This window comes from Gracilinanus agilis, chromosome 6, assembly GCF_016433145.1.
Source record: "Gracilinanus agilis isolate LMUSP501 chromosome 6, AgileGrace, whole genome shotgun sequence".
In the NCBI taxonomy this organism is placed as follows: domain Eukaryota; kingdom Metazoa; phylum Chordata; class Mammalia; order Didelphimorphia; family Didelphidae; genus Gracilinanus; species Gracilinanus agilis.
The window spans coordinates 126,562,507-126,589,432 of NC_058135.1; the positions used below are offsets into that span (position 1 = coordinate 126,562,507).

A 26,926-nucleotide genomic window follows, 5' to 3' on the forward strand; every position below is an offset into this window, starting at 1 on the left:
AGGGAATACACCGGTGCCTGGCATTAGGAACCGCAAGCAGGAGTCCAGCCCTCCTCGCCGGCTCCCACGTCAAAACGCCGGACGTCAGAAGAAACATTGTAATGTATCAAAACAGCGCACCCCGAGAATCTCCTTGGCAGCTGCTGCATCTGCAGCTGGATTTCCCCTCTTCCCCCATTACCCGCTCCAAGTAAAATATAACCTGCCCTTCCCTCCTCGGGAGCCGGGCAGTGCCGAAACGAGACTAGCCCACCGTGGTTGAAAGAGGGCACCTTTCTCTTTCTCCTTTCGCGGCTTGGGGCATCGGCTGCCACTGTAGCACCCGCGCCTCGCGCCCGCAGCCCACCATTTCAAACTAGCCCAGCGCAGGGTCAGGCGGGCCCCCGCGAGCTGGAGCTCGGCAGTCCCGCGGGAACTCGGAAGAGCGCGTGCGCGTTCGCTCCCGGTGGGGTGGGGGTGGTGGTCCCCCAGCTTAGCAGCGGCCGCTTCCCCGAGCCCCGGCCAAGCTCCGGCGGTTGCCTTTGCGAGTCTATTAGCAGGCGCGTGGTAACGATGGCGGCTCTCTGGGAGACTTCCCCGTCACTGGATACTACTCCTCCCGGCCCGCCGGCGGCGGCGGCGGCGGCGGCGGCAGCTCCACCCCACCTACCCCCGCCCCCCCTTCGCCTTTAGTTTACAAGTAGCAATTTCCCTGGCTGGTTCCGCGGGTCCCGAGTGAGCCAGGGTGCGCGCCGCGGGGCGGGCGGGCGCTGCCGACACTCCCTGGAGGAGTCCAGAGGCAGACATCCAAAGCCCAAAGCCTCCCGCCCGCCCAGGCCACCATGGGGCTCCTGGACAGGCTGGGCAAGGAATGGTTCATGCTCTGCATCGTGCTGGTGATCGTCCTGGCGAAGATGGACCCGTCTGTGGGGGCCAAGGGCGGTGAGTGCGGGTCCCCTCCCACGACCCCCCAGCCCATCCCTCGCGAGAATTCGGCCCCGCGAGGGAGGGAGGCGGCGCTGCCAAAGTGCAAGCACCCCGCCTCGGGAGGGAAGCTCTGCACCTTGCTGGAGGTTACCCCGGGAGAACTCACCCCTAACCTCCCCTTCTCCACGGGGGCGTCGGCTTTGAGGCTAGCACGTGGTCTTGGACTTGTCTGTGCCCACGAACTAAAGGTGTAATTGACTCATGAGTCCCGGAACTAGCGCTTGTGTCAGTAGCCAGAACAAGTCGGGTGGGACCTGAGATTGTCCCAGCTCTCGGGATCTCTCCAGGTTTCCACCACGTGGGGAGACCTGAACTTCTTGACCTACCCAGTTGTCTGCCTCCCCCCACCCTCTTCCCCTTCCCCTTTTCTTTTTCGGTGGTGAGGTCGGACGAGAGGAGGAAAATGCCCTACCCTCCATCTCTAGGCTTCATTGAGACTCCTAGGCAGACTGACACGTTGCACACTAATGCTGGGACTCTACTTCCGTGTATTCTCATCCCGGAGACTGTGATCTGAGCTCTAGCTAGTAACTGACTGAGGTTAGATGTCTTTGCCCGTTTGTGCTCAGCTCAGTCGCTTGACAGCAACACTAACTCTGCTTCCCAGGAAAGACTTTGTAGAATGTGGATATTAGTTGGTTAATAAAACGTAGCCAGGTTTGGAATCGAGCCAGATCCCAGATAAGGGCAGTCTTGTATACTTGGGGCTAATGTAAAGCTCATTAGGTCCCCCTTATCTTCTCCTTCTCTTCAGTTCTAAGGATAGAGTGTTTTAGGAACTGATACAGTTACACTTTTTATCTTATCGGCTTTTCCCATTCAAGAAACTCTTCACTGACGGAGGGTTTGTTGAGTCTTTTTGATCTGTGTGAGTTAGTGTATAAATTTTCGTAGGAGGCTTGACATCAATCAGAATACTCATTGGAAGTTATTTGTATTGTTCTGATAAAAGCATGTTGGAAATGAATGAAAGGCATTTATTATTCCCATCCTCACCAAAGTCTTTTAGGTACCTCCACCCCCAAGTTGAGAAAGCAGCTCTCTAGAGACAGTTTCTTGAAGAAAACAGCAGAGAGGGCCTTGTAGAGACTAATGCCTTTTCTGTTTTTATCTTCTCTAGTATTAATTACTTTACTAGGTTCAATTTATTATTCTAGAACAACTATGAGCACTAGTTCATAGGAAGGAAATAGAAGGGACAAATCTATATGTAATAAATAAATAAGGTTTGCGTGAGGTTACACAGTTGAAGCTAGAAGTGGGATGCCTAGATGAGGGATCTGTCTTCCCACTAGCACTTTGTAACTATGTAGAAAGCAGGGCTGCCATTTAACTTGTTCTAGGGGACCCTGAAAGTACTGCTGACTACCCTTTTGACACATGCTTCATGACTTTTAGGCAAATGCTGTAATTTTTATGTCAGTTTCTGTAAAATGAAGATCACTTCTTTACCCGTCAGGTGATACTAAGAAAAAAATTGGAGTCAGGAAAGGTCTATGCTGACAGTAAATAGTTTACAGTCATGGGCAAGTCACCCAATCCCTATGGGTCTCATTTTCTTCTCCTGTAAAATGCATAGAACCTATCTCAGTGTGGTTGCTGTGGAGGATCAGGTGAGATACTATAAAATGCTTTGCACACCTTTAAAACATACGTTAAGGTCAGCTATTACTTATGAGAGTTGGACATAGTGGGGAGAGGGGGTGACCCTTACAGCTTGAACTGAAATATCTTTGGCCAAGGAGACCAGTTTTGAGCAGATTATATGAAGCACAGTATGTCTTTGCTTCAGTTTGTCTTGTATAGAAAGTTTTAAAAAAGCACAAAAAGTATGACCTATGTATTTAAGTCATTTAGAGACTAATTAAATTAAATTTCCTTTCATTTTAAATAACGTTATTGGGCATATGTTGACAGTAGCATATGTTCTAACACTGTCAGTGGCAGTTGTAAGGCTTGTATGTATCTGTAGATATCTATAGATACATAAGATACATCTAGATAAATATAAAAAGTGAATATTGTTTATAAGTATCTATATGTAACATAATATTGTGTCTGTAATTTGTTGAATCTGTTATAAACAGATGAACAAAGCATTTATCACATACAATTTGTAATTTCTTTGTCTCTTGGTCACATATATGAACTTTCTAGTAGTAAAGAACTTCAGTTTTTTGCTATTTGTATTGCTACTTAGAGAATAGAGCTGAACTGAGATACTAGAGTTTCTTTCTCCCCTAACCCTCACCTATTCAGCTCTCTTTAGAACCCACTTACCTTAAACATCCTCACCACTTTAAGTTAAATGAAAATTGAAGCCTCCAAATCACCTACCAAAACAACACCTGGGAGCTGGGAGGAAAGGAATCACTGACTCATATGCTCAATACCAGTTTCATATTGAGAGTACAATTTTGAGGGTTTTATTCATTTCAGCAAAAGCCTGTTATAATAAAACAACTTAGATATTCCTCTAAAAATAAAAAGCCTGATTGTTAATTCATTTGGGAAGAGTTTTGGTGGATGCCCGTATTTCTAATTTTTGTAATTAGTATTTGGACTTCATTTTCAAAGACAGTAGATATTTGGTCATAGCTGTATATAGTATTGTATTTTTACTTTCAAAGGGTAAAAGAATTGCTTGCTGTCCATTTTTTTTTTGGAAAACAAAATAGCTAGCTTACCATAAATATAGTGCTTTCAGGTTTACACAACACTTTACAAATATTTTCTCATTTTATCTTTATAAGAACTCTGGGAGAAAGGTGCTTTTATTATCTCCATTTTGCAAATGAGGAAGCTGAGGCAAACAGAAGTTAAGTGATTTGCCTAAGGTCACACAGCCTAGGAAACTGAGGTAGACACATTAAGTGACTTGCTGGGGTCACACTCAGCTGTTGTTCATTCTTTGTTTTTGAAGAGGACTTGCTCATGAATTGGATTTAATAAGGCAGAATTGCACAGAGTTGCCAACCTCTTTCTTCGAGAATCATCAAAGTCTAGTGGCAAGAAACAAGTCAAGATGTCTGGTGATGGCCTGGGATGCGGTGGATGACATTGACTTCTTCTGTGTCTGGCCAAGCTCTATGTACTCCACAGTGCCTGCTCCAGTAGCCTTCATGGCATTGAAATATATTATTCTCATCTGCCCATTTGGCCAGGGGAAAGCCTTCACACACCCCTGACTCAGTGGCAGGTTTTCCTGGACCTGGCTTAGCCAGTTTGCTGAGATGGTTTGCCAGGGTGTGATTACTGAGGGAGCTGCAGCTTCTTGGAGCCACAGGTGAGAGATGGGTACAGGTAACTGAGCAGCCCTGAAAGGGCTCAGGAAGCCTTCATACCACAGATACTAGTTCTTCCTGCACACCCATGTCTGGGGCCAGATTGGAACTCAAGTCTTCTTGAGTCCAGGTGCACATAACTGCCCACAGCTATAAGTTAATTAGAATAGATGTTAGTATTTCCATTTTACACAAGAGTAAAATTACAGATGGTGTACTGCCTTGGGGCCAGTTGCTTAAGTTCTTTTACAGTTATCAGTTTCCTCTTCAGTTGGGGTTTAAGATTTCTGATAATAGATCGTATGAATCTAAGTTGAGTGACTTCCTAGAGGAGAAACTTTCTTCAAATGGTGATTGGCACTCAGATGCCTTAATTCTTTAGTACAAAATGTCCCTCATTGGATTATGCTGCATGTTAAAAAATCACATAGATCAAGGATGAGAATAGTATGCCATCTTAAATGGGAATATCATGTAGCCGCTGGATCTGAGACATATTGATAAGAGTACTAGGATGGAGTCAGGAAATCTTGATTTTGTCTCCTCCCTCTGACCATTACTACCTTTGTGACTGTGGGCAAGTTATCTTAACTTTCTGAGCCTTAAGCAACTTTCTTAAGACTGTAAGTCATAGATGGGCTTCTGATTGGCTTTCCTGAAGGGGTGTTCTCAGCAATGAAAATTATAGGTTCTTGATGCAGTGGCTTACTGGGTGTAGGTACTTGATAGATTGATATCCTGGATATGATTTAGGCTGCTCAGGAGCATTGATCTGTGTAATACAGCACAGAGTTTTCCAGTTATATTCAATAGGAAGCCTTCACAGAAGTAGAAAGGTGGTTCAATGCGTTTGAAATACAGAGTAAGTTTCTGGCTTCCAGCTGCTGATTTAGTTAGGTTGAATGATTACTATGAATAAAGCATGACTTCTAAAAAGGAGGCTGCTTCTTTTTTTCATTTACAAGTCTATACTGTAAAAAAACATGCTTCATGCTGTAGGGTTGGGCCATAGACCTGCAGCAGAATTTGTTAGGTTGAATTAAGTTGTGGAGTTTTATGCTGTAGTCATTGGCTGACCATGACCTCCTTAAAGTGCTAGGGTATGAAAAATCAACACACCTTTCCCTGTAAAAAACTCTGTGAATTTAGTAGGTTTATACTCACAAAGGGTCAAAGAATTTTAGATGAGAGGATTTTATTTCGTGAGACAGTTAAAAAAATTATTAAGCACCTGCTGTGTGTTAGGCATTGTGCGAAGCTCTGGGGATACCAAGAGAAGCAAAAGACAGACCCTGCCCTCAAGGAGCTTACAATCTAAAGCAAACAAATAGGGAGAAACAAGCTATATACATGATACTTGGGGAAATGATTGAGAGAGGCACAGCACTAGAATGAAGAGGGGCTGGGAAAGGCTTCCGGTAGAAAATGGGATTTTAGTTGAGACTTAAAGAAGCCAGTGAGATGACCAGGCAGAGCTAAGGAGAGAGAGGTGAGGGTCAGCCAGAGAAAATGTCTCCTCAGAGAGATATGAGAGTCTTGTTTGTAGAACTATCGGGAAGCCCGTGTCACTGGACTGAGGGGGACCTGTTGGGTAGTAAGGTAGAAGACTGGGAAGGTAGGAGGGGACTAGGTTGTATTGGATCTTGGAGACCCTGGGGAGCCCTTGGGGTTTACTGGTCAGACTTGTGCTTCTGTGAGAGAGGTGGGGCTGTTGCTGTGATCCAGCTGCAAGGTGATAAGGGCCAATGGGCTCACCTTCTGGAGGTGTTGCAAACTCAATCCAAGGGCCTTGGCACCATCTTGGATATATGAGGTAAGGGAGAGTGAGGAGGATGTTGGCTTTTACAGTGAGAGAGAAGGGAGGATGTCTTGGGGAAAGATAATGGGCTCTGATGTGGGCATCTTGAGTTTAGGATGTCTACTGGAATTTGGAAATGTAAAGAGTGGAGGCCACCAAAGAGATTAGGGCAGGTAACTAAATCCCTGGCAGCTGATAAGATCACACTAAATGAAGTAGTATAGAGGGAGAAGAGGAGGCCCAGGACAGAAGCCCTGGGGGGACAGTCATGGTCAGAGGCTCTGGACACAGAGGAGAGGGATCAGAGAGAGGAGAACTGGAGAGAGTGGTGTTGCAAAGACTTACAGAGCAAAGAGTGTGATCCATGGTGGCAGAGGCTGCCGAGAGGTCAAGGAAGAGGATGGAGAAGAGGCTGCTGAATTTGGTGATTGAGAGATGCTTGGCAGCTTTGGAGTAGAAGCCTTGTATCACAAGAGTGAGAGGAGAGGAAAGGCATGCATCTGTGGTTGATGACTCTTGCCAGGAGTGCAGGCCAAAGAGCAGCAGAGACACAGGGCCATGGTCATGGGGGAGGGAATGCTCAAGGGAGGGTTTTTTCTGGATGGGGAGACATAGACTTGTTTGTAGGAAGGAAGGAAGAAAGGAAGGAAGGAAGGAACGAACCAGTAGACAGGAAGAGACTGGAAGTCATTTATAGAATTTGTTGGGAGAGATGGGGATGGAATGGGATCTGTTGAGCAGGTAGAGGGGATTAGCCTTGGTAAGGCTGCCTCATCATAGGAAATGGGGGTGAAGGAGGAGATGGTGGCAGAAGGCATCTAGGTGATAGGAGATGAAAGGAGAAGAAGAGAAGATCACAGTCAATGATCTTGATTGTTTTCTGTAAAATATGGAGCAAAGTTCTCAGCTGGGACAAGGAGTCATGAGAGATATGATGAGACAGAAAGGTTTGGAAGAAATACTGGAGAGAGAGAGAGAGAGAGAGAGAGAGAGAGAGAGAGAGAGAGAGAGAGAGAGACACGGCCAGTTGAAAATGGAGATATGGTAAGATTGCTTAACATTTGTGAGGCCCAGTTGAAGTTGTGTAATATAAATTTGTAGTGGACCCAGGCAGAATAGTTATGCAATTTTCTGCCCCCCCCCCCAGTTCATTATAAGACATATGTAGGAGCAAAGGTGGTAGTTGGTGGAAGTGATCCAAGGCTGAGGCTTGGCAGGACACAATCAGTGAAATGCTATGGGGAACTCAGCAGAAGAAAGGACAGTACAGAGTTGATTTGGTTGTCCTAGGGCTGTGCTGGTGAATTTGTGGCATGCATGCAGGTGTATGCTGGAGGGAGCTGCTCCATTTCCCTCTCCACAATGCCTGAGGACTTTTCTCTTATCCCCTTTCCCTCTGCCCAGCAGCCCAATGGGAGCACTTCCTTCCTCCCCTGTCTGGGATAAAGGTGGCTCACATGCTGCATGAGGGTTGCAGTTTGAGCACACAGTCTCTAAAAGGCTCGCCTTCACTGTTCTAGGGGATTAAGAAAGAAGAGAAGAGAGTGCAGTGGGGGTGGCTTAGGAGAGAATTGAAGGGTCAAGAAATTACTATAAGGAAAAAGAGTAAGGGCTTGGTAAGGGAAGGAAGAAAGAGAGACAGAAAGCTAATAGAACAGTCAGATAATTTAATGTAATAATTTAATATATAATTATATTATATTAAAATTATGTATAAATTTACAAAATATATAAATTATAGGTAATTTAATATAATAGATAATTGCCAATAACAATATATCAGATAAGAGGATTTTGAATTCTTGAATATGGAGGTGGTCTATTTGTGGGTAATGGCAAGATCTGCTGTGGGTACCACAGGCAAAGAGAGGAAGAAATTACAAGACAACTTGAGGAAGAAGGGAGAGAGCACAGTATCCCAGAGGCATAGCACAAGCCTCATTTTGGAGGAGGCACATTAGCTGAACCCTGAGGGAAGCTAAAGATGAAAAGAGACAGAAGCCATCTTTGAGGATAACCTGGCTAACTCTCATTTTACATTTGAGGAAACCAAGGCTTAGAGAGATGAGATGATATTTCTGAGATCACACAGGAAACAGGTCTGCAATTCCAATCAAGGTCTTCTGATTCTTATCTTTGCTGCCATTGGTGTGAGGACTTGCTGAGCCCTTTTCAGGGCTGTTCACTCACCTTTGGTATCTGCCTTGTATCCAACTCTCACCTGTAGTTCCAAGAAGGTATAGCATGCCCAGAGGCCACATCCTGCTAAAAGTAGGCCTGAAGCAGGTGGAGAGTAACTGAGCAGCTTAGGGAGGATGACTGCCCTGGCCGCACAAAGGTTTTTCCCTGGCAGATGACAATAACTTGTTCCAAAACCATGAAGGGGAGCACTGAGAGCTTAGCCAGACACAGAATTTGCCAAGGGCATCCACTGCCTCCTTGGGCCATCAGCAGTCTTGCCTTTGGGCTCAGATGACTCTAGAGGAGAAAGAGAGGCTGATGATTTTGTGTAACTGCCACACTTCAATCCAATTCAGGAGCAAGTGAGGATATTACTTGTGATGTCGTTGTCCTGTCTTCAAAAATGAAGGATGAACAATATGTAGAAGATGCTAACCTGCCCTTAAAAAAGGGGGTGCTTTATTGGCCCTTCCCGAGAATAAGTTAAGCCATAGAAAGGTCCCTTAGTTCTTTGGGGCCACTTAGAGTCCTAGAAGAATCGAATATATGAATACAAAGTCCACACTTCTCCTATAAAAAGGTCCACTGCTAGTTCCTCATAAGTGATGGATGGTACAATCAATGTGTCCACAAACATTCTCTTTGCTTTAGTCTACTGTGGGTGGAACATTGTCCCAGGCTGTGTATGGTGTAGAAATAGGAAGGTCTCGAGGTAGTGTTATAAATGGACAAAGGAATTGTTCTCTATCAGAAAGACCCAGTGTTTGATCTGGCCTCAGACACTTCTTTGCCACAGGACCTTGGGCGAGTTTGTTTGCTTCCTTTTCCTGCTCTGCAAAGATCCATCCAACAATGTGTTAAGTGCCTACTATGTGCCGGACATAGACTTGGAGCTGAGGATGAAAATGCAGAACTGTGGAAATCTTTGCTCTCGAGGAGTGTTCTGTAGGGAACACTCTATAGGGAACACCGTGTGTGTGTGTGTGTGTGTGTGTGTGTGTGTGTGTAAAAGAGAGACAAGCCAGTTTGGGGGTGAAGGTTCTAGTGATTGGTGTACCAGGAGAGACTTCATGTAGATGGCAATGCTCGTGCTGCCCCTGAAGAGGAATTCTAGGAGGCCGACGGGAGGAGGCTGGGGGGATCTCCAGGGCAGAGATGGAGCTGGTACCATGAGGGATGGAGAGAAACCTAAGTTGATTGGACTGTGTCATGAGAGATTAGTGCCAGCTTCTGAAGGGCTTTAAAAGCCAGAGAGGACATTGTATTTTTCCTAAAGGAAATAGGAAGTCGTTGTTGTTTGTTGAGGAGAGGTATGTTGGGATCAAATTTTTTCTTAAGGAAAGTAATTTTGGCAATGGGGTGGATTTTGAAGGGGAGAGACTTAAGGCAGTGAGACCCAATAGAAGGTTATTGTGTAGTAGTATCCTCAGATAGAGGATATCCGAACCGAGGCAGTGGGGGCTGTGTGTGTGTAGAGAGAAGGGGTTGGATGTGAGGGGTGTGGAGGCATAAATGATTCTATTTGGCACTCAGTTGGATATGGGGTTGAGAGTGAGTGAGGAGTTGAGGGTAGCAGGAGCTTATACACACCTGGGAGATGTTTGGAAGAGGAGTGGGTTTGCGGGATGAGAGAATGGATTCTGTTTTGGGCACATTGAGTTTGGCACATCTGTGGGACAGCCAGTTAGAAATACCCAGGAAGGAGGTAGGTGGTCCTGCGATGCCCCAGCTCTGAAAGCACTACGATGTAGGGGTGGGAGGCGTGGGTGCAGAGATAATCAGGAAACCCTCCCTGAGAGACAGATCTGTCAGGAAAGAGGAGAGCCCAGGACACAGCCCTGGACTTCCCTAGACAGCTATTGTGAGGAGGGAAGCAATTGCTCCTTGCATTATTTCCTAGCCCAGGAATTGATGTCAGCAAATAGCTCCACGGCCCTCCTGATGTGAAGTGTGTTTTGGAAAACAGAGTGAAGAGCCTTTAAAAAAAAAAAACCAAAGAATTCTTACCTTCTGTCTTAGTATCAGTTCTAAGAGATGGAAGCAGCAAAAGCTAAAGCATTTGGGATGAAGTGACTTGCCCAAGGTCACACAGCTGGGATGTGTCTGAGGTCAGATTTGAACCCAGATCCTCCCAACTGCAGGCCTGGCACTCTATCCGCCTCACCACCCAGTTGCCCCTAAGAACCTGTTTTGATGAGGGATTGGGAGAATGTCCTCTGCTCCTATTTCTGATCCTCCTTCTCTTGGGAGTTGTGGCCAGATAGTTCTTCCTGCTGAACTTGGAAGCTGCGGGTTCTGTGGAGTGGCCATCCCTGATGTAATCACATCTCTGCTTCTCTCTCTCTCTAGGACCGCTGAAGCCAGAAGTGACGATCACCTACATAGCCGTTTCAGCCATATTCTTTAATAGTGGACTGTCCCTCAAGACAGAGGTACTGGCTGGCTGCAGGGGCCATGGGGGGGAGCATGCAGGGAGGACAGGACCCATCTGTGGCCCGCGTGGTGGCGTGGTCGCCCAGGGCTTTATAGAGCTCGTGTCCCCAGGCCCTCTCCCCACACCCCCTGCCACTGGGGGCCTTGCTGGGGGCACCATTGTTGTGCAGTCACGTCTCATTCTTGGGCACCCCCTCTGGAGTCATCTTGGCACAGACACGGGGTGGGGGGTTGCCATCCCTTCTCTGGCTCATCTCTCAGGGGCCTTGCCCAGGCTCACCCAGTGAGGAAGTGTCTGAGGCCAGCCTGAGCTTGGGCCTCCTGACTCCAGAGAACCATCTGGCCTCCTCGTCTTCGAGCAGACAGAGCTTTCCCATGCTAAGGAAGGGCACTTTAGGGGCTGAGTATGTATCTGCAGCTTCACTAATTTTCACCCAGTGAAGGGGTCCCGATGGGCTGAATTTGAGACAAAGGGACTTCTGTGAACATCTGAATTGTCTTCCAAACAAAAGGCCCTTTTGAGAGTGGTAGTCTCGGTTCTAGAATCTGGGGCACTGAGACACGAGAGAAGGCCACTGGCCACCCTTGAGGCTTGATGGATGTTGCTCTGAGCTCTTCCTGCCCTGATGAATGTGATCTGCAGAGCAGCAGTCCTCATACCTCAGGTTTTGTCCTGAAGTGCGTCCCCTGGTGCCTGGTGAGAAGGAGAGCAGCTACTCATTTGGTGAATAGAGTCAGGAAGATGAGTGACCCTGGTCAAGTCACTATCTATAAAATGGAGTTAATAAATACTCCTCCCTCCCAGGACTATTGTGAGGATCAGATGACAGAATAATTCTAAAGTATTTTGCACAGTGCTTGGTACATAGTAAGTGCTATATAAATGTTAGCTATTGTTATTATTAATTAAGAAATCTAGCAAGACAATTGACTTCACCTTTTTACTGATTTGCTTCTTTTCACTGTTTTACTGTGATCCTATAAACCAGCCACTTCTGCTAGGTTCAAAATTAAGAAGGGTGAACAGCTCTGCTCTTCCCCTTCCTTGAAGGGGTCAGGCTTCTCCCGTGAGCCCCCAGGAAGTCCAGGGAGTCATGCCCTTCCTCAGATCTAGCCATGAACAGCCCCGTTCTGTGTTTTATCCTAGCATCCATGCAGTCAAGGCCACTTTATCCCTCAAAAACCCTTTCCAGTGTATCGCAACATGAAGTCACTGCCAAAAGCCGCATAATTTAGGGGGCTCTTGGACCGCCTGTGTCTGTGTGTCATGTTTGATGGTCTCATCTGGGACGCCAGGAATGGTGGGGGAGGGGAGGAAGTGATAAGGCACACATCCTTACGGCTGTTAAGGTTTCTGGCCCATTGTCCAAAACCAGAGCCAGGAAAGGTTTCCTGGGATGTGAAGTGGAGGTGACCCCTGGGTGACCCCAGAAATCTTGGTGGGCTTGACTCAGCCTCACACCAGGGCCCTTCCGAGCCTGTCTGCCCCGGCCATTCTTGCTGGGTTGGTTAGGCACAGGTGGAGCCAGTGGATTCCATCTTCAGTTTCTGAGTTGTACTCGGTCACCATCTATACTAAAACTTGGAAGGGATGTGCATCAGGAATTCTGAGTTTGCGAATGAAGGTGGCTTCTTGTTGAAATGGCTGCTAAAATTGTGTGGGACAGAGGCAAAACAGTAGTGGAAAATGACATTTTATGTCCAGCTACCTTATTTAGGTGCAGAAGGTGGCTCAGTGGATAGAGCACTGGGTCTGGAGTCAGCAAGATTCATCTTCCTGAGTTTGGATCTAGCCTCAAACATTCTTAGCCACATGACCCTGGTCAAGTCATTTTACCCTTTTTGCCTTAGTTTCCTTAACATGGGAATAAGAAGAGCACCAGTCTTCCAAGATGGTTGGGAAGGTGAAATGAGATATTCATAATGTATTTTACAAACCTTAAAGTGTGATATAAATGTTAGCTGTTGTTATTATTGTTATCCATTATTGATCAGTCAGTAAACACTTGCTATTTGCTGGGCTCTGGGCCAGATGCTAGGAACACAGAAAGAGGGAAAAGATAATCTCTGCCTTTAAGAACCTTACAGTCTAAGGGGAGAGACATGGTGCTGACAATGCAGAAATGGGCAAGAATGAAAGTCAGGAAAGGTGAGCCAAGGAGTTTATATTTTATCCAAGGTCAGTCATTCAGCATTTAGGAAGCACCCATTGTATGCGAGATACAGTGCATTGGGGAACCATTTGGATGATCTGGGGCTTATTTGAATGTGACATTCCAGACTCCAAATGTTGATATGCCAGGGGCTAAAATGCTGGATTTGGAGGCAAAGGCTTGAGTTAGAATCCTGACTCACACTTAACTAGTGGAATGATGCTGGGCAAGTCATTCACCTCTCTTAGATTCAGTTTCTCTTTCTGTAAAATAGGGCTAATAACAGTATCTACTTCCCCAGGGTGATTGGGAAAGTACTTTGCAAATCTTGAAGTGCTCTAGAAATGCTAGCTCTTATTTTTAACAACATTTGCTATTTTGTAACTTATTTTAAAAATGTAAAGTCTCATTGTATCTTTTTGCCTCTATAAAATGATTATGGAAAATATCTGGCATTGGGACACTGTAGCAATCTTGAAAATGTCCCAGCCTCCATGCTGGGTTATAGGACCAAGAGATAATTGCACGGACCACCATGAATCGGTGACTTGGTCAGCATTGGACCCGATGCCACATTGTTGGGCTTCTCTGGCAGAGGTGCAAGGCCCAGCCTCGGCTCATTCTTTGAGTATGTCTAGAATGCGATTGCACTGGAATGAAATTCATTCCCAGGATGGGTTATGGTCCAGGAGTACTGACATGGATGAACTTATTGGAGTGACTATAAATTATTTCAAAATGCTCAAAATGCTGTTATTTCCAAGGAGGATCAGTACTACAAATCAGTGACAAACTGTATTAATACTTCCCTAGTTGCAATTGTACCAAGTGGATTTTCATGACCAAATAGGGACCATTTGTAATCAACAGAGCATTTTTGCAAATATATGAGCATAAAATGATTAAAAAATTCAAAGAATTAAGGAAATGCAACCCCTCTCTTTGCTGGGGGGTGGAAAGGTGAGAAATCTTGTAAAGGTTTGGTTGACTTATAAGTTAGTTTTGTTGAATTACTTTCCTTTCCCCCTTTTTTATTCTTTATTACAAGGAATGACTTTCTAGACGGGGAAAAGAGGGAGGTATATTTGGAAATGAAGGTGATTTAAAGGTAGCAATAAAAATTAAAAGACTTCCAGAAAAATGATACATTCTCTTTTCAGTAGGTTAAAAAGTTACCCTGCAGATTTTTTCATAGTAATATTTTTGCTTAATAGGGCAACTAGGTGGTACAGGGGATAGAGTGCAGGGCCTGGAGTCAGGAAAATCTAGTCATAGACATTTACTAGCTGTGTGACTGGGCAAGTTACTTAACCCTGTTTGCGTCAGTGTCCTCTCTTGTAAAATGAACAAGAGAAGAAAATGGCAAATCACTCCAGTGTCTGTGCCAAGAAAACTCCAAATAGGATCACCAAGAGTGGGATATGATCGAAAAATGATTCAACAACTTTGCTTAAGCTCCCCTTTTCTCACAGATTTCTCACAAAGGTAAAAAAGCTCTTCCCTTGTTTGAATCAAGTTGGTTTTATTTTCAAGTTAAATTTCAGTAATTTAAATCGAAATGCTTTTCAGGCAATGTGGGGAATATTTTCTCCCCTTAGAGTCCTATCTAATACAGATTTATTTTTTGACATAAAAATGAGTTACAAATAAATACCAAAATATAATAACTTGATTTGGTAGTCTTTCTGCAGAAATCTCTCCTCTAAACAATTTTAAGATGTGGTTATTTTCATTTTTTTCCAGGAGCTGACGAGTGCTTTGATGCATATAAAATTACATCTTTTTGTTCAGATCTTTACACTTGCATTCTTCCCAACAGCAATATGGCTTTTTCTTCAGATGCTCTCAGTTACACCCATCAACGAATGGCTTTTAAAAGGGTATGTTGAAAGAAAGCAGAGCATTTTTGTAAGTGTCTATTTCTTGGGGGAGTGGGGAGCCAGGGAAGAGAAGGGCTGGTTCATTTAATTGTACAAGAAGTTATTTGGGATATGGCAGGATGAAGATACAATAACCACTTATTAAGCTAAAACTGTGTCAGGCATTATGTGAATTACTTCAAAAGGCAGCCCTTGCCCTCAGGAGCTTATTTACCCTCTGAGGAGGAAAGACTTGGGGAAAAGGAGAAGACAGTAAGTATCCTATTAACAAATAACACCTGGGACATTCAGAATTTTCTTGAACTTTGCAGTGAAGTTGACAGCCCATCTTTTTTCTTCTTAAGGCTAACCAGAGCTTGGACCCTCTCTGTTCCTCCAATTCATGCCCTCCCTCGGCTTTACACTTTAAATATTCAGCTATTTAATCTACTTCACACCTGGTTGTACAAATGCCATAGAAGAATAATTTATTTCAAACCTATTTTCTTTCATGTTTTAAACATAAGTAGGGGTTTATCCACAGAATGGATATTTATTTTCTTCAGTGAATTGTTCTTTTTAATACTAAGAACAGCAGTTGTATTAACAAGAGACTCTTTTTTTTCCCCCAAAGTTTGAAAACGTTGCCCCATATTTAAAAATTGATGTGTTGATTTAAATACTTTTGGGGAGGAGTGTTAAAAATCACTTGCTATAGTAAGGTTGGTAGGCACAGTGGATAGATAGAGTGCCTGACCTGGAGTTGGGACAACATAGGTTCAAATCTCACCTCAGACACTTTCTGGCTGTGTGACCCAGGGCAAGTCACTTAACCTCAGCTTCCTAGCCCTTATTCTTCTGCCTTAAAATGGATACTAAGAAGATAAGGGCTCTTTAAAAAAATCAATTGTACTTTTGGGTTATAGTGTAATAAATGGAAAGGAAAAAATTGGATTTAGAAGGAGGAGGCTTATGACCCAGTGCTGCTGCTGCTGCCTTGTTCCGACTTTAGGGGAATCACTTACTGGTTGTGGGTCTCAGTTTCCTCAACTGTATAAAGATAATTCTCTATTCACAGATTTTGTTTTTGTTTTTGAGGCTCAAATGGAATATAAAATTCAATTTTAAAAATATTAAAATGGCATTTGAAAATATTTACTAGTTTGGCTCAACAAATAATAACTAAAATGTATATAGCACTTTACATTTTATACAGTGCTTTCCCTGTCTACCCACTATCAAATTGCTTGCTATCTCAGGGATTGGGAAGGAAAGAAAGGGAGAGACTTTGGAACTCAAAATTAAAAAAAAATGATAAAAGCGGTTTTTACATGTAATTGGAAAAAGAATAAAATATTATTAAATTCATATAGTATTTTCCTCACAAGTAGGATCCCATTTTACAGATAAAGAAATTGAGATTTTAAGTGACTTTTAAGGGATTACCCAGCTGATAAGTGAAGAAGGATTTACTTGACACCAGGGTGAGCCCATTTTCTGCTAGCCATGCTGACTATTGTCCCTCTCAAGTAAGCTACAAATATTTATTGTGAACCCTACCATATTTGGGATGCTAAGGGGATTTTATAAAGAATAATAGCTTAGAGTGTAACTGGATAAATAGTTTGTCTACATAAAAATGATATTATAAGATCATCTAGGGGATAAGCAATGCCCCAGTTAGGCCTTCTCTACAGTATGGTTATCAAGTACATTATCCTTTCCCCTTGTTTTTCACCTGAATTCCAAGTATATTATTCTAATTGTTTATCCTGCACTATTTCCTATTCTTTTTTTTTCTTTTTTTTCTTTTTAAACCCTTAACTTCTGTGTATTGACTTATAGGTGGAAGAGTGGTAAGGGTAGGTAATGGGGGTCAAGTGACTTGCCCAGGGTCACACAGCTGGGAAGTGTCTGAGGCCGGATTTGAACCCAGGACCTCCAGTCTCTAGGCCTGGCTCTCAATCCACTTAGCTACCCAGCTGCCGACTATTTCCTATTCTTAACCAAGGACTGAGACTTGGTGATACATTGGGACATCATGCACTGTAGTTTCATGCTTTTATTGTTGCCTTGGCCAATATTTCTTCCTGCCCCACAGTAACTAATGAGCACAGGTGTTAGTACTCAGGGGTGTTTACTTTGATCTTCTTGTTTCTTTGGAAATAAATTGTCTTAATATTTCTGTTTTCATCTTTACCTCATAACACATTTATTTCGTAGCTATTTCAACCCAATATCTTAAAAAAAGAAAGGTGATTTTTTTTAAAATAAGAGCTTTTTGCAGGGATGGAGGGTGGGGTTGAAGAATAGCCATGTCTTCTGTTCTATGGAAAGCAATGAAGCAATTCCACCTTTTGGGAACTTCAGACTGGAGTTTGGAAATACCAGTGGCATACTGTAGATTCTTTGAATAGAGCGAACCTGCCTCCTGGCTCTTTCTTACAGATCTTCCCCTTCAGGCCGATTATCCTCTAAATCCTGGAAGAATGCAGGAGAAAATCTTGGATTTTTGAAGTTTACAATATTATAACATTAGTAACTACAATGATTACAACTTTAAAAAACAGAACAATGGCCTAAGGAGGGAAAAAGCCACAAAATCCTTAAGTTGAGATAGAACAGGGATCACTTTTGCCATCAAATTACCTGATAAGTATGCGAATAAGATACTTCCTTCAGGCCTTGAAAGTTAAAAACAATGAACGTAAGCTTTCTTTCCTTTGTGATTATAGGTTTTAGAATGTCTTGCTTACAAATTCATTTTAACAGAACAATATAAAAACAAGTTTCTGCCTGGAATGATCCTAGCTGATGTGACTAGAAAGAAGATGAAGGTATGACATTCACTAGCACATTCATTTCCCCTTATATTGTGGGATCTTTTAGCAACATCACAAATGATATTCACATAGCCTAAGAGTGCTTCCTGTTTTTTTATACAGGAAGGTGCCCAAAATCTCAGGACTGTTTTAAGCTTTTAAAAACTGTTAAAAAATGCTTTTGGAACATCTCATATTTTATATTCCTTAAGTCAACAAGCATTTATTATTTGCCTGCTATGTGTCGGGCCCTGAGTTAGGCTCAAGGATACAAAAAGGCAGAAAAACTATCACCCAAACAAGTCCTTGCTTGCCAGGAAATTGCAGTCTAAAGAGAGAAATGGCATTCAGACAGATCTGTACAAATGAGAAGTGGAAGTGGCAAGCTCTAAAGGCAGGGAGAACTGAGAAGGCTTGATGCAGGAGGCGGGCCATGAGCAGTGTATGAAGGAAGCTGCCCCAAGGAGGATGAAGGGCAGCCAGGGCAGTGCCCTCTGGCTATGGGGGGGGGTAAGGAACATTACTGAGCTGCCCCCTGGGGGCCAGGCGCTGTGCCAGGCTCCAAGGGTACAAAGACAGGCTCTTGGGGCGTCCACCAACCAGTATGGATGGGATATCCTGGAGACAGCCAGCATCGGGGAGGCATTGGCGCTCTGGGGGTCAGGAAAGGCTTCCTGAGGAAGGTGGGATTTCAGCTGGGTTGGGAAGGAAGCCAGGCAAGGCGGGGAGAGTTCTGGTAGAGGGTGATGGCCAGTAAAAATGCCCAGAGCGGAAATGTCTTGTTCGAGGAGCAGAAAGGAGACCAGTGTCCCCAGGGAGCAGACTGTGTGAGGGGTAAGACAAGGTGATGGAGGGCTTCAAAGCCAAAGAGAGGATTCTATTTTTGATCCTGGGGGTAATAGGGAGCCAGTGACTGAGTAGGGGATGACACGGTCAGACCTGTAGTTTAGGAAGAAAGTCAGTCGTTTAGCATGGCCTCCTTTAAGGCTTTTTGTGGGTTCTATTGTATGTGCCATCTTCTAGAAGTGTCTTTTTTTTTCCCTTATGGCTTATCCTTCTGCCTGTGTTCCTCATCCTATACCTTCTTGGCTCTTTCAAGATGGACTCTTTCTATGAGCTTTAATCTTCCTTTTTCCATGGGTTCCCTCCTTCTCTGCACAATAGAGTGGGATCCTCATTTTAATAACAACTTTTCCCCTTTCTGCTGCCATCCTCCATCCTAGATAGAGAGCTGGAAAGGGCCTGGAGGCTATTGAGTCTAACCCCCCTCGTTCTCTGGGGGTATGGAGGCCTGGGGAGTCTCCTGGGTCCTCCCTGTGAGGCCTCCCTTCCCGGGCGTGACTGCTTGCCCTCCCCCTGCTGAGCTTTTTTGCAGGTGAGCCCCTTGAGCTTTGCCCTACTTTTCCTCCCCCTGCCCTCTCTGGGACATGTCACCACTGATCCCCCTCTTCTTGGGAAAAGGCTGTCCTCCCTGACCTCAGATTGGCTAAAGTGGAAGCGGAAGTTTGTGCCTCTTTTGAAACTCTTCAAGCCCTCAAAGATCCTCCCCTCAGAGAGAGGTGACATCTAGCTTTGCTTGGGTCGCAGAAGTCTTCCTGGCCTGATTTTTAACTGTGTGTGATGCTTTTAACGTTTTTTTCAGAGTCATGAGATTATTGCTTTGAATGTTCAGAATCGCCAAAGGTATCAAGTTGCACACATTTGTGCTAATCTGGAGAGAACATTCTGAGCCCGTGCAGGTGGGCTTTCCGGTCTAGCCCTTTGAGGCCTGTCACCTAATGCGGAGGCAGACAGCTAGTGGTTAGTGGCATGGTACATGGAGTGCTGGCTTTGGAGGCAGGGGCATCGGCATTCCCATTCTGCCCCCGATGCTGATCCTCACTGGGATGGGCACTGAACATTTCTCTATCTTGGTTTCCAAATCTGTAAAACTGGACACTTTGCAAATCTTAAAGCAGCATATAGTTGTCATTATTCCAAACCACCAAAGTTTGAGTGTGCATTCACATTTTTCTGTTTTCATTTCCTCAGCTCTCAATCCAGTTGAGTGGATGAAGTCAAAACTTTTATTTACACGCTCTTTTATATTTTATTTTTCAGTTTACAAACAGTGGGTTGCATGCCGCCGCCTGTTTCTTCTGCAGTCATCTTAACCAAAGCTGTTGGTGGGAATGAGGTGAGTCTTGGGGCTGACTTATTCTTAAACATAAATCATTACGCTTTGTTAATACTTTTTTTCACAGAACTTCAGGCGCCATCTCTTCCAGTTATCCAACTAGTATCTGATCAGAAACCCTCTCTTATGCAAACACTTCTTTTCTTTTTATATCACATCCATGTCTGACTGTATCCCTTTCCCCTTTACCTAGCAAATTATGAAAGATGTAGTTCATTCAAATGTTAGCATGATGCTGAAACTGATATTAAAAAGTAGAACCTAGAATTCAAGAAAATGAAAGAAAGAAAATGGACAAATTAAGGATGAGTTCCTTCTGTTTGGTGAAGTAAAATTTAGTAACAAAGGACCCAGCAGAACTGGATTTTCTTTAGAGAAGCTTCCACCACTAAGGCCACAAGGAAAAACTAACAAAATTGGAAGAAACTGGGGACCAAAAGGGGAAAAATGTTTAAAAAGAGGCATTAAAAGTTGTTGGAATGATTCAAAAAGAAAAATTAGGGATTTTTTCCAAAATAGGAAGAATATAAACTTGGGGAAAGCCATCAAAACAGACCTGGAATTAAATAGAAGTCTGTGTCTGTGTCATCTAGATGTTTACAAGAGGAACGTTGGTTTGGGTTTCAATGGCTATAAGTGGATATAAGTGGTAGGGCCACCTCCCCTTACGGATGCAGGTGTATCCCCTTGTACCTTTGCAGATGACTTAGTAAGTTGTAGAGACAACACATTTCAGCATGTGGTAGCCCAAGGTCAAAGACTTTCCTGAACCTATTTAGGTTTGTCCTTCAGTGACAGACATACTGTGTATCTAGAGCCTTTTCATTTTCTAAGGACTTCTTAGAGAGTCTGAGAGTCTGAGAATCGCCTAGTGACCACCATGCCATGCCTAGACTGTGATGTTGTGATGAATGCATAGATTTGGCCTGTCAATTGGAATCTCCCTCATGGGCCATGTCCTTCTTAAAAACAAACAAAAAACTCAAACAACTGTCCGTTCTTTGAGGAATCAAGACTACTGTCTACCTTTTTCCTGTGTTGTGGTGGCAAGTTGGGAGATTTGTTTTCCTACTTCTGCCCAGGATTTCCAGTATACAATTTCCAGTATACAGTAGTATACGATTCTATTTAGTGATTCTTAAATTATTACTTAATGTTCAATGACTATAATAGCTAACACAGAATGACTAAAATAATGTAAATTATTTTAGGCAGGTGATTTCAGAATAAATACAATAGCTTATCTTTGTCTCAAATGATAGATAATGAAACATTCATCCCAGGAGAGAAGTGAGGGACTGGCCACAGAATACTGTCTATATTGCCAGGCATAGTCACTGTAGTACTTATTTTTGTCTAATTGTTTTTCTTTTTCTGGAGGGAGGAATATTTTGAGAAGCAGTTGTGGTATATATATATATATATATATATATATATATATATAAACAACCAGAAGGTATTAACAATTAAGGTTGCCCATCAACCAAAATTGATTCAGTCAGAGCACATTGATGAAAGTAGGAGTGACAGCGGTAGCAGTAGTGACAGCAAATATAATATTTCAGGTGGTTGGAATGAAAAAAAAATCACTACATTTTAAGTCATGAAAACATTATTGATCAGAGTCTGACAACCAATAGTGTGTCTAGTTGGACCAACCTCTTTATATCACCCTCAACCATTTGGATTCATGCTTTAGAGACAGACACAAATGACAATGGGAAAATATACTTTAGTTCTATCAAGCTCAAGAGGAGAATGAAGGAAATTATTTCTTTATTAGGTGGAGAAAGAGAACCAATAACAGATGGCAAATACTTTTATAAAAAGTCAATTGTAATTTGATAACCAAAGCAAGCAACCCAAGGGATTGGAGAAAGAATAGGAAGAAACATATTCAAGGTTATGTAGCTGATTCTTTTTTTTTCCTCTTTTTTTCCTCTTTTGCATTTAGAGTTTTGTGTGTTAGCTGGCATGTATAGAATAGTGGAAAGGAATACTGTAGTTTTAGGCAATACAAATATAGTAAATGAAACAAAATGATGAGAGTGAGCTTCATTTTAATTAGTTTGATGTTTAAGTTGGGGAATCTTTGTGAAGAAATTTTGGTTTATTATTTTTAGCATATACAGAAAATATTACAAGTGGTCTTTGTATTTGACCAAGTTCTGCTTTACAAGTTGTTTTGTAAATTATTTTGAATTCAAAATCCATGTCTTGTAAAAGTACCATTTTAAATAGTAGATGGGTTTTGAGGCTAGCCTGTTCCTTCCCTTTATATTATGAGAACTATAGTTTTCTCTGTGTTCTAAGTCTTGGGAGTGGGAAGTCATTCAATGAAGGAGGAAGAAAGGGGAGAGAGAAGCAAATTGGCTTCTTTCTTGTCACTGTGCCAATCCTCAGCAAAATTTGAAATATTCAGAGTTTACTTTTGGATCTCTTCCATATCCCAGTATCCCTTTTTCTGGGGCTTAGTAGCTCACATGTATATGAATGAAGATTTAAATACCTCATTAAAAGCTAAGATTGGTACAGAACATAGGGGCTATTTAGGGGTGCTAGGGTGGTCCAGGAAGGATTCATAGAAGAGGCATTATTTGGCCAAAGGTTTGAAGCATAAGATAGGGAGGATTTGGCTAATGAAGGGATGGCAAGGTAGGTTGCATGAAGGAAGGTTCTAGTGACTCAGTAGAACCCTCCATCTGCCCCAGATAAAAGATCTGTGTTGGGAAATTTTGGTAGTAGACTCAGAAAAATGATTTGGCCCTAAATTGTGTCAGACTTTGAGTGCCAGACTCAGAAATTTGGGTTGTGTTCTTTTGGCTGGTTATAGGGAAGGAGGCGATCCCAGGATATCCGCATTTTTATAAGTCTTAGTTTTATCTCTTATGATGTGGCCATTTACATTCTAGGAAAGTGTGATCATCTTAGATTACTCCCTTGGGAGATCAATGTACAACTGCTCAAAAGGTTGAATATGAAGAGTAATTATCAACCGTTCACTGTTAAATGGGGAGGCTTACTGAGTGATGCCCTATGGGGGAGGAGGGTCATTTGTGAATCCCGGACTAATTAATTTTCTTAGATAATGGAATAGAGAATGAGCCTTTAAAATCCAGAGGATTTACCAACTTCCGTGGAAGTTCCCTAGAACTTTAGAGGAGATGGTTAGAATTTAGAGTGAACCTGGTCAATTTGGAGAAATGTTTAGGAGTGAACAGGCTGTGTTCACATTGAGGAAAAATAAAAAAATATCTTTAGGGAAAAATTATGTAAATTCGTAAAACTGAGAACAAATAGAAAGTACTTTTCATAGCCTTTTAAAATTTTGCATTTGCTTTCTAAAAAATTACTGGTAACATTTAAAATATTAAGAAACTTGGTTAACTCCCTCCCTTCCTGTCCTCCACCCATTAGAGAAGGCATCACTTGACAAAAAGATATATGTATATATAAAACTGTCTTTCTTATTTATTTTTAGTTCTTTCTCTGATGGTAGACATACACTAGTCATTCTTCAAAGAATATTTCTATTGCTCTATGCATTTTCTTAGTTCTGATTGTTTCACTCTTTCTGATTTTATGTAAATCTTTCCATGTTTTCCAAAAATTAATCTTTTTGTTATTATTTATTATATCGTAGTATTCCATTACAATTATATGCCACAACTTGTTTAGTCATTTCTCAGCTGATGAGAATACTCTCAATATCCAGTTCTTTGCTATCACAAAGAGAGCTACTATAAATATTTTAGAACATACAGATTCTTTTCCTTTTTCTTTGATCATCTTAGGAAATAAAACTACAGTGGTTATTGCTGGGTCAAAAGATATATGCAGTTTTATAACATTTCAAATATAATTCCAGATTGCTCTCTAAAATGTTTGAATCATTTCACAATCCACCAACAATGCATTAGTGTCCCCATTTTTTCTCATTCCCTACAACATTTGCCATTTTGTCCTTTTATTTTAGCCAGTTTGATATATGTGGGATGATATCTCAGTTGTTTGCATTTCTCTAATCAATGATGATTTAGAGCAGTGATGGGCAAACTATGCCTCACAGGCCAGATGGGCCAGAGGTGGCTCCCTGAAATGTTCTGTCTGGCTGCCAGACATTATTCCTAATCTGACGAATACAATGGGTAGGATACAATACAATGAAACTTCGAAAGAGTTGCCTTAGAAACAGACTGACAGATGAGCATTTCCTTTCCTTTAGCCCCCTCTTTAAAAAGTTTGCCAATCACTGATTTAGAACATTTTTTCATATAATTAAGATAAAGCTTCAGTTTCTTCATCCAAAAACTATGTTTTGACCATTTATCAATTAGGGAATGGCTCATATTCTTTTTTCTTTAAATCCTTGCCTTCTGACTTAGAATCAATACTATGTATTGGTTCCAAGGCAGAAGAGCGATAAGGGCTAGACAGAGAAGGTTAAGTAACTTGCCCAGGGTCACACAGCTGGGAAGTGTCTAAAATCAGACTTGAACCTAGGACCTCTCGTCTCTAGGCCTGGTTCTCAATCCATTGAGCCACCCATCTATCCCCCTCTTATTCTTATATATTTGGCAAGGTTCTCCATGTGTTTTAGATATGAGAACTTTATCTGAGAATCTGCCCCATAAATTTTTCCTCTCCAGCTTACTGCTTTCCTTCTAATCTTGACTACATTATTTTTATTTGTACAAATTTTTTTGTTTTAATGAATTCAAAATTATTCATTTTATATTTTACACTGTTTTCTGTGTATTTTTTTTTTAAAAAAACAACCTTAACTTCCATCTTAAAATCAATACAGTATACTAAGGCAGAAGAGTGGTATGAGCTAGTTAAGTGACTTGCCCAGGGTCACACAGCTGGGAAGTGTCTTGAGGTCAGATTTGAACCTAGGACCTCCCGTCTCTAGGCCTGGCTCTCTATCTACTGAGCCACCTAGCTGCCCAATGTTTTCTATCTTTGCATTTGCTTTTTAAACATTTTTAATTAATATCTTTTTGAAACATAGTGTACATTTCTCAGTGTATCCTTTCCCCCTTATAACCTTTCTCCCTTCTTCCTTTATCAGACAGCCGTCCCTTATAATAAAGAATTAGAAAACAGAAAAAAAAGTTCAATAAAACTAACCTAATACATCAACCAAGTCTGCCATATGTAGTGTTCTTTACCCATAATCCTTTGCTGCTTCAGAGAAGACAAGGAAGTCCATGCTCGTCATGTCTCATCTTTGCGGTCACTGTGGTGGCTAATTATAATTTCATAGCATCTAGTTTCACTGGTTTTGTTCTTTCCATTCACATTGTTATAGTCAGTGAATATATTTTTCCCCTAATTCTTCTTATTTTACTTTTATGTAGTACTTTAAAACATTTTTATGCCACCTTCTTCTTATGTCAACCATTTCCTGATATTATTCCTGGAACACACATTGTATCTTTCCACAAAATAAACAAGAGAGTTAACAAAAAGCAATTTAAAAATGGCTGTTGATGACAACATAATCCTCCTGCCTTTCTACCAAGAGGAGCAAAGTGTGATTCTTTTCTTTTTTTAGTACCAGGATATTCATTGCAGGTGCTCTGAGGGGAACTGACTTTCATCGTAATTTTTGTTTTCATCATCATATTTTCTCATGGGTTTGCTTACTTTAGATCAATTTCTTTATGTCTTCCCATGTTTTTCTGAATTCCACGTATGCCCTATGACTAATTATACAGTATCGTTCCATTAAACCTGTATGTATTACAGCTTATTCAACTTTTATGCCTTAGTAGGAACCCAGCTCTTTTGTGGTACTTTTGCTTTTTGGGGTTATGTGGGGCCTTGCTTTCTTTGACTTTCTTAGAGAATGTACATACATAGGGTTTAAAGTACTTAACTGTAAAAAGAGAGTTCAGAATCTTTATAGGCTTTGACAAGGAAGCCCTGATGAGATATTTGTAATAGAGAGATGGGTTATGATGACAGGAGCCACACTTCCCTATTTGTAAAAATGTTGTCAGGGAAAACTCAGATTCAGTAGACAAGTGATGACTCTTATACCAATTACCTCATTGTATTGTTGCAAATTATACTCTTATTATATTGTACTACTTAGACATACTTTTTGCGCAGTCACTTTTCACATTTGTTAGTTCACTGCTTAATTAAAAAATTTAATGAAAATACTGTGAATTGAAGCCGCTTGCTAATTACCTACTGTATTGGTTATCTGTTTGGGGTCAAAATATGAAAAGACTTTCTCTTTTCCTGAGAATTGTTCCTGAGGAAAGTGACTTGTGTCTTTAAATTCAATGTCATAGGAGTTTAAGGTGTCATTCCAATTACTGGCTCTTTTTTACTCATTTGATTCCTACAAAAGTTGATTATATTGCATTGATTTGAAATGAAAGAGCCTTTTGTCTTCAACAGTTCAATCCAGCAATTCTTTATTAAAGCATCCACTGTGAGAAAGGAGAGCATTGTATTTGGAGTCATGAACACTTGGTTTTAAATCCTGGCTCTTGCCACTTAAAACCAGTGTGACTTTGGGCAAGTCTTCTCACTTCTGGGCCTCAGTGTTCTTATCCATAAAATGCAGAGATGGCTATTGTATAGTATTTTTTTTTAAATTTAAACATTTATTAATAATCATTTTTAACATGGTTACATGATTCATGCTCCTACTTTCCCCTTCACCCCCCACACTCTCCCCACCCATGGCCGACGCACATTTCCACTGGTTTTGTCATGTGTCCTTGTGATCAAGACCTATTTCCAAATTGTTGGTGGTTGCATTGGTGTGGTAGTTTCGAGTCCACATCCCCAATCATGTCCACCCCGACCCATGGGTTAAAGCAGTTGCTTTTCTTATATGTTTCCTCTCCTGCAGTCCTTCCTCTGAATGTGGGTAACATCTTTACCATAAATCCCTCAGAGCTGTCCTGGGTCATTGCATTGTTGCTGGTACAGAGGTCCATTACATTTGATTTTACCACAGTATATCAGTCTCTGTGTACAATGTTCTTCTGGCTCTGCTCCTTTCGCTCTGCATCAGTTCCTGGAGGTCTTTCTAGTTCGCCTGGAACTCCTGCAGTTTATTATTCCTTTTAGCACAATAGTATTCCATCACCCGCATATACCACAGTTTGTTCAGCCATTCCCCAATTGAAGGACATACCCTCATTTTCCAGTTTTTTGCCACCATAAAAAGCACAGCTATAAATATTTTCGTACAAGTCTGTTTATCTATGATCTCTTTGGGGTACA

General features: G+C 42.1%; 1 protein-coding gene across 4 annotated transcripts in view; it reads left to right on the plus strand.

The window, feature by feature from the left end:
* The first annotated feature begins 821 nt into the window (after positions 1-821).
* SLC10A7 (solute carrier family 10 member 7) overlaps positions 822-26,926 on the plus strand; it is a 323,901-nt gene continuing 297,796 nt past the window's right edge. For all 4 annotated transcript variants that reach the window (XM_044681402.1, XM_044681405.1, XM_044681404.1 and 1 more), the window contains exons 1-4: positions 822-921; positions 10,579-10,661; positions 14,559-14,695; positions 19,597-19,672. In XM_044681402.1, coding sequence (XP_044537337.1) covers positions 822-921; positions 10,579-10,661; positions 14,559-14,695; positions 19,597-19,672 — 396 coding nt within the window. The remainder of the gene's footprint in view (positions 922-10,578; positions 10,662-14,558; positions 14,696-19,596; positions 19,673-26,926) is intronic.